The sequence below is a fragment of the Strongylocentrotus purpuratus genome, unplaced genomic scaffold, assembly GCF_000002235.5.
Source record: "Strongylocentrotus purpuratus isolate Spur 01 unplaced genomic scaffold, Spur_5.0 spur5_scaffold_11, whole genome shotgun sequence".
Lineage (NCBI taxonomy): Eukaryota > Metazoa > Echinodermata > Echinoidea > Camarodonta > Strongylocentrotidae > Strongylocentrotus > Strongylocentrotus purpuratus.
In genome coordinates this window covers 20,854,402-20,862,320 of record NW_022145596.1, presented here as the reverse complement: position 1 = coordinate 20,862,320, position 7,919 = coordinate 20,854,402, and the positions used below count along the sequence as shown (strand labels likewise).

The 7,919-nt window shown below is 39.6% G+C and overlaps 1 protein-coding gene across 1 annotated transcript; it reads left to right on the top strand.

Moving 5' to 3' along the window:
* Positions 1 to 4,636: 4,636 nt before the first annotated feature.
* On the top strand, positions 4,637 to 7,057 carry LOC115922109 (tripartite motif-containing protein 26-like). The gene is made up of 2 exons (XM_030980186.1): positions 4,637 to 4,790; positions 6,642 to 7,057. Exons 1-2 carry the CDS (start codon positions 4,637 to 4,639, stop codon positions 7,055 to 7,057), a joined length of 570 nt encoding a protein of 189 aa, XP_030836046.1.
* Positions 7,058 to 7,919: the final 862 nt, after the last annotated feature.

Below are 7,919 nucleotides of genomic sequence, written 5' to 3'. Positions count from 1 at the left end.
ATCTGTCCTCTGAATTTACAAGGAACAACTAGCTGATGGGTGACATCACCTGATGCGGATTGGAACTCGCGATATAACAATCCTTGTTTTCTTCGAAAGAGTGACCGGTTCCCATTTCTAGTCGTCTTGACTACTCCCGATTCGGCTTGCTCTCGTATACGCCCCAACGTTGCGTCATTTGCTTGCTCTTTTCGGAATTCTTCAGCGGTAGCAACGTCAGTCTGCTTTGGTACCTTCAACTTTTGGATGGGTTTGCTTTCTTTCTTCCGCTGATTTCTTGTCTCTACAGCTAGACATGTATCACCATTCCAGTCTTCGTCCGGATCCTTCGGTTCTCGAACACCTGGAATATTCCCAAGAACTACATCATAGATAGGATTATCCACACACAATGCTTCCACCTCACCAATGAAATAGGGTGAGTCAAGCGTTACCTTAGCAACGGGGAACGTCCTCATAGTACGATCTATCATGAGGCACCTCCTTTCTTCCCCAGCAAATTGGTCTGGCTTGATAAGTCCCATCTTCACAAATGTTGTGGAACATCCGCTATCCCTCAAGACTTTGACACGCGTGCCGTTGATGATCCCTTCTTTGACTGGCATAAGCTGGAGGGGTTTAGCTCCAGCAGCAACACTAACTATCGGCAATGCCAACTCCGATTGTATCTCAGTGACTTCTCCTTCTACATCTGTACATGAGAAACAAGACATTATTACCAAACATGCATTAACATCGTACATTTCCGACTCATGACGATTCACCCTTCTTTTATCCCGACCAGTCGACTCCGGGAGTGAATCTGTATCTCTGTCATGGACCTCTCTCTGAGGTTGCTTTGGCATGCTCGATGTCCTGTCCGATTCACTCTGAATCTCAGCTCCCGCAGCTGCAACCTCTTTCCTCTTCCGTTGCGTGCAATGCCTTGCCTGATGCCCTAGTTTCCCACAGATATAACAACCACCAGGACGGCTTTGCGACCTGTCTAATGGTTTCGATCCTGCTGGTTTCGAGCCTGCTTGCAGAGGTGGAGAAGTGGGTTTACTGGTGTGTGATTTACCAGTCCCACCCTGCCATCCCGATCTTGCTTCTACAAAGCAGTCGGCAATCTCTATGACCTCCTTGAGTCCCTTCGGCTTTCGTTCCTTTATGAAAGTCTCCATATCTTTCGAGCAGGTAGTGTAAAACTGCTCTATAAGGAACAGCTCCACTACATCGGTGAACGTCTTCTGGCGTCCCGACATCTCAATCCATTTATCAACATAACTCCTGAGCCTAATGATAAATTGCTCGGCTGTCTCACCCGAATCAGGTTTCGAACTCCGAAATTTCTTTCTGAAACCGTCACTAGTAAGCGAGTACCGCTGCAATATCGCTGTCTTCACTACATTATAATCTTGAGCATCGTCTTCACTCAACCGGGAGTAAGTGTCCAAGGCTTTTCCCGTTAACAGAGCACTTAAATTTACAGCCCAAACATTTGACGGCCACTTTTGCGCAACCGCATAACGTTCAAATCTAAGTAAATAAACATCTAATTTGTCTTTACCACAAACAAATGAGGGAAGTTTAGGGGGACGAATATTATGAGTACTGTTATTACTATCCTGGTTACCTCGTTGCTCAAGCTTTACACTTTCTATTTTCAACCTAATTTCTGCCAATTCTTTTTCCTCCTTCAATCGCTCACGCTCTTCTGCTCTCTTATCCCTCTCTCTGTCCTGTTCTACCTTTAAGAAATCCCTTAATTCTATACCTGTGAGTCCCAAAGATTCCCCAATCGTTACTAACTTTTCAACATCCATGTCAAACACTCACAGTCATTCACATGAGAACTTACCACCAGAGCCAGAAACAATTTAGCAGCGCGTGGAGAGCGACGATGTGGAAGGCGAACGAGCACCAGTCACCAGGTATCCTGCATGTACCTCCAGTTGATTACCTCTAACCTGTAATACAGTAGGTAACATACAAAGAAAATATACAGAAACATATGCACACTATAAATATTAAATGCAAGTTCCAGAAATATCCTATAGTCGTTCAAATATTAGAAATCCCAGCTATAATAACAACCCTATTGTAATCCTAACAATTTTAATTTTTTTTCGCCAGTCCTGGCAAGGTCGCCAATTATTGTCAAGATATACAAAATAGCCACAACGACTCTCATAAATGAGTTTTACAGACTTTTATTTGACAACTACACCAACATCTAAATTCATAGACATCTGCTGTTACAGAAATATTACATATACGTACGGTCATTTAATTACTCCAATACCCAAAAGTGTAATCCCGTCTAAAGTTAATTTCCCAATTCATATAAATCTGCTGTTACACAAATATTACAAATACGTACAGTCATTTAATTATTCCAATACCCCGTGTAATTCGTACAAGTTAACTTCCCAGTTTTTAAAGTGTCCGAAATTACGACGATTGTCCGAAATAAGGCGAAAGCCTTCTGCTTAGTATTTGCTATATCAGAAAATCAAATACCGACATAGTTCCTACGACGATTCGATGCTTGAAGACTTGTGAAGGTTGATGTCCCGTAATCGCTTGTTACGGCAATCGGTCACGTGCTTCAAGATCCCGGATATACTGACTCGGCGATTCTCGGATGCTAATCCGACGATCCGATGCTTGGATGCTACTTCGACGATTCGATGCTTGGATGCTAATTCGACGATTCGATGCTTGCTACACGTTAGTAGTGAAGAACGTTCTTGTCCGCTCTTACGGCTATAAATGAAATTATCAATATATCCTTCAAAATACATGATATTTAATTTCTACGGTTTTAACACTTATTTCTAATACTCATTTTCGAATAAAGCAAACGATGAAATAATAAAGGTTATTTCACCAAACTTTCTTTATCCGGTTATAACAAAACCAACATGGTTTCCTTCCACTACACTTTCTTTTCATTATTAACTAGGGTCACCAATCTAACTGACCCGGGCAAAAATAGATTTAATTGCTATATCAGAAGATCCAAAACCGACATGGTTTCTACGAGGAATAGATCCCTGGAGACTTGTGTCGGAAGGATGATGACCCACAAACTTAATCAATCATTATAAGAATTTCGTTATGTCAATAAAAATTCGTTAGAGAAATTAAGTCATTTCTAGCACAGTAATCTCAATAATAACTTGTTCCTCATCATTACTACTAGGTTGTACTGCGTTAATTCATTAACACAAAATAAAATGTTCTTTAACATATAATTTCAAAATGTATGCATGAAGCGTTAAAGCATTTATATCAATAAACGTATATAATTATCCCTATCGAACGACGCTCAGGAGAACGATATTTCATGAACGGCTCTTTCGTCACGTGTTCGTGAATAATTACTTTTGATACACATACGAGCTAATTTGCTCTAACGTGGTGCTTCTTGCACACTGTAAACATGTAAATTATCTGAATCTCATTATCACACATAGGTTATGTATAGAAAGCTACTTACAGTTATGTTGACAAAATTGTGCCAATGGCAGGAAAATCGAGGTTCTGGGCTACATGGAGGATACCTCTCGTACCGGTGTCGCCTGAGGAAAAGGACTGCTTGCGCCGAATACAAAATCAAGGCTCTGGTAGCAACTTCCACAACACACATAAGGGTACATGTTCAAGACCTCTCACACGTCCAGCTACAACCTCGTCTTCTAGTCAACTGCACTGATTTAAGTCCACACGTACACACCTTTAAGCATTCTCGGCACCACACCCTAATTTGCATATATTCAGACAAGCGAAATATTTTCTATCACTAACGCCCTCTAATGTCTAGATGACCTTGAAAATAGGAAAACAAATAAAATAAGAACAAATTTCCCATTTTACTCTGACAACCGTAGAATTTAAGATTTTGGGGTCAGTCCCAAAGGGCAATATAACATCTTTTTTTGTTTAGGCCTGATCGCTAGGAAGCATTGTTTATATACTTACTGTTTATGGAAAAGGGGTTGTGGTGGCCGATTTTCTACCGTACCAGATACAATTTATTCACATACTCATTTGAAAGCCTCAATATAATAATTCCTTTTTCTGATGTGCTTTTTCTATATCTCCCTCGATCTCTGTCTCTCTACCTCCCTTTCTTTCTCTCTCTCTCTCTCTCTCTCTCTTTATCTCTCTTTCTCTCAATTGAGCCCTTTGTACTTTTTAATGAATTTTTTTCTCCACTTTTACTTATTTTGTCCAGGGTATTTTAACCTGTCTGAAAAATAATCAACTGAGAGGCAATTCCATTGTATACCCGTTAGAAATCATGTTCGTGATACGTAAAACTTCAATGTCCTGTTCGCACATTACAAAAGTGGATGGACAAACCTATCTAGAAAACGCGTTACCTTGATTTTTTCGAAAGGGCTTGCAATCGTTGTTATCCCAGGTAGTAAAATATGAATTATTGCGCAACACAAGCAGATGCAGCTTGTAAATACCCCCCAAAAGAGAGTAATGTCGCAAAATCCGTTGGGAAAACCCATTACCATTGAGCTCTTACTTAGTGAAGAAGCAGTCTTATATTGTGTGTCGATCAGTGAGAGAAGGTTCAATTCTTTAAGACTGAAAACTCCAGCAATATAGCAACAAAAGTATCATCACCACATCGACAATGGAGAGCCACGTGGATTTGAAATCGATGTATACTGATCTTGTGAAGAACCTGAATTGTGCGATCTGTCAGGATGTACTGAAAGATGCTAGGGATCTATCATGTGGCCATACCTACTGCCTGGGATGTATTCAAGAGCTGGTAGCCATAAAGGGTACGTACGTGAACCACTAATATAATATTTATGATGATGATGATGATGATGATGATGAAGATAATGGTTATCATAAGCGTGAATGCTTTTTTTTAAGTGGGGGGGGGGGGCTGAAGCACTTAACCCGATAATCTGAATGTGCGCAAAGCGCGAAGTCCCTTGCGACCCGGGGTCCAGGGCCCGCTCAAGGACCATGGAAACTCTGAGATTCTAGATGCTCTCTGGTGCAATATAAGCCTTGTTTGGTGCATTTTATTTTATTTTTTCAGCGTAATTTTCAAGCAACTCATCATAGATTGATAAAATGGGAATTGTGGGCATATAGTATCGCCATGAATGATTATGCTCTGTTCTTCGAGATTTAACAACCCACTCTATCCGTGGACTTAATGTGATTTTTCCTGGTCACATAAAGAGATAAGAAATCATAAACATTAAAAAATTGACATGCAAACAACAAGAAATGTACATAGCAAGAGTCATGCAGTATATTTAGCTCAACTGCACAAGGGGTATTAGCATTCCACTTCATATGCAAACTGATTCAACTGATAAGAAACCTTCAATTTGATCCATGCAGGCGCGGATCCAGGGGGAAGGGCCGAGCGGGCCTTGCCCCCCCCCCCCCCTGATCCCCCCCCCCCCCCAAAGTTTTTTTTTTAATGGTGACCAGAAATGTACCATTTTTTACCTCAAGGGGGGGGGGGGGGTGTTGATTTTCAAATATTCGGGGTCAACATAGAAACAAAATTAGTGCTCACTATGTATTGCCAGTCTTGCCAAATACTCCACCATTCATGTTTGTATACATGTTTCCTGACATAAAATGTTATACCTCGTTTGAACAAACTGTGTCTAACATTTGTTCTTTCAATAGCATTTACTGCTGTTCCCATCTAAACACCTACAATCCTAGTTTTGACTCCAGAGCTCAGAGTCAGACCAGTTTATTACATCACAATGACCAAATTATTATAAATTACTTCTTCTTATACCAAACAGTATAGCACCCTTCAACACTTGTCATGCATGGTTCTAGTTTTACTAGAAGAAACTTAAATATTGTACTTCTGTTACCAGACATCTAAACTCTTCACACATTTCACTGAATACAAAGCTAGTTTTATGACCTGACAAAGTCATGAGCACAATGATAAAATCATTAAGAACCACCAGACTTTAGTCTACCCTGGAATTAAGTTGGTTAAAGTAGAAGCAAAAAAGTTAGAGAAAACAATTCAGTGAAGAAATAAAAAAATTATGATAAAGAAAATGATAATGATAATGGTGATATAACTGAAAATACTACTACTAATAATAATAATGATAATAATAATATGCCTGATAATAAAATGGTCATTAATAGCATTGTTATAACATTAATAACAACACTACATCTTGTAGTAATATCAATAATGATAATAAAAAGCAATAAGGAGAAAATGGCCTAATTTTAATGAAAACAACAACAACAGCGACAGCTACAACAATAATAATGATGTTATTATTCATACTATCAGGGGCATAGCTAAAGGGACTGGGAGTATGCGGCACCCCTAAACCACTCAAAATGATATCATCCTTTTATATGTAAGTTCATTATGATTTCTACTTTGAATCTTCTATTGTTGTCTTTATGAATGTTATGCTAATCACTGCCGCTCTAGATCAAAGTACGATATATTGGCATCATTGAAATGCAAGGGCATAATTTGGATTCGTCGTTGAAGAAGTAAACTTAATTAAAGCCTGTGTCAGTTATGTCTTTTACAATGTAAGCGCTCCTCAAGTAAAAGTGAGTTATACAGTTGTTGTTATTGTTGTTTTCATAATTTTCTTATGCTTTTAAAGGTTGGACGTCTAAAATCAAATGCTGTCTCTGCCAAAAGGAGACCAGTATCCCCTCTTTGGGCTTGACCAGTCTGAAGCAGAACTACAAGCTCAACTGCATCCTCGATGAGCAGGCAGGTATCATGAAAAGAATGGTCGCCGAAAAGGCCTCTGCCACTGAGGCAAGGAAAACAGTGCAGATCTGGGTGCGTGACCTCGAGGGCAAGTCACAATCCATCCACGTTCGCTTGTCAGACACGGCAGACGCCCTCAAGCGACAGGTCGCGAAGAAGACCGGCATCCCATCCAATGTACAGCGTCTGATTTATAAGGGCAAGCAGGTGAACGGCTCAACGACTCTGGAGGAGTATGAAATAAAACAACACTCTACCATCGAGCTCGCACTTCCTCTCAAAGGAGGGAACGTGACCCATTAAGTCGCAATCTTAGAGATAAGTTCTCAGTATTTCGACTGTGAAGAGAATATATAACATAATGATGTAATGCCAAATGATGTAATCTTTATTATCCGCATTTTCGAAAGTAACTCGTTTCTTCGTAAGGGAGGTTATATACAATTTTTAAAATGTCATAAATATCGGGTAGTTTTGTTATAGCCTGTCCATTCATAACATTCCTATGTTTTAAAAACTATGATTATTGGCAATACTTGGCAATAATGCATCATAATTACAGTCGTTCTTTCTGGAACAAGCTGGCTCAAATCTTTGTAACAAATTCATCCGAATTTAAAATTGTCCACATGATTCATGTGTTGGTGTTACCAAAGGGAAAAACTAAAAGATATTTCGGCGCTTTCTCATCTGCATTTTCTGCAGATGTGTTTATGATCCGAATGATCTTCTCACAAAAAAAAGTATAATCACATGTCGATGATCCTTTGATATCTCAATGGGGCCCGGGGTGCACATTTAAGGGTGCACATTCTTCATTTTATACTAAAGGTATCTGCCCCTGTGCCACTGACCAACACTCCCCCCCCCCCCCCCATTTGCCCGGCACTTGATTATTAGAGGATAGTTTAATCAATATACTCCGTTTGCTCAAACGTGTCATTTTATGTCACATGTACGTTCAAATTTTTATAATTATTTTTTAATTGTTCAAAATCAATATTAACCATTGAGCATTATGCAAACTTCGTTTAAATGCGAAAAGAAATTTCGACTTATTTTCCTCCAAGTATTATCAAATTTTAACACTACTGGCATCTTGGCTGTCCGGGGCTAACATTAGATATGTGCCCCCGCTTCCAAAACGTATCTACGTAACTGTACA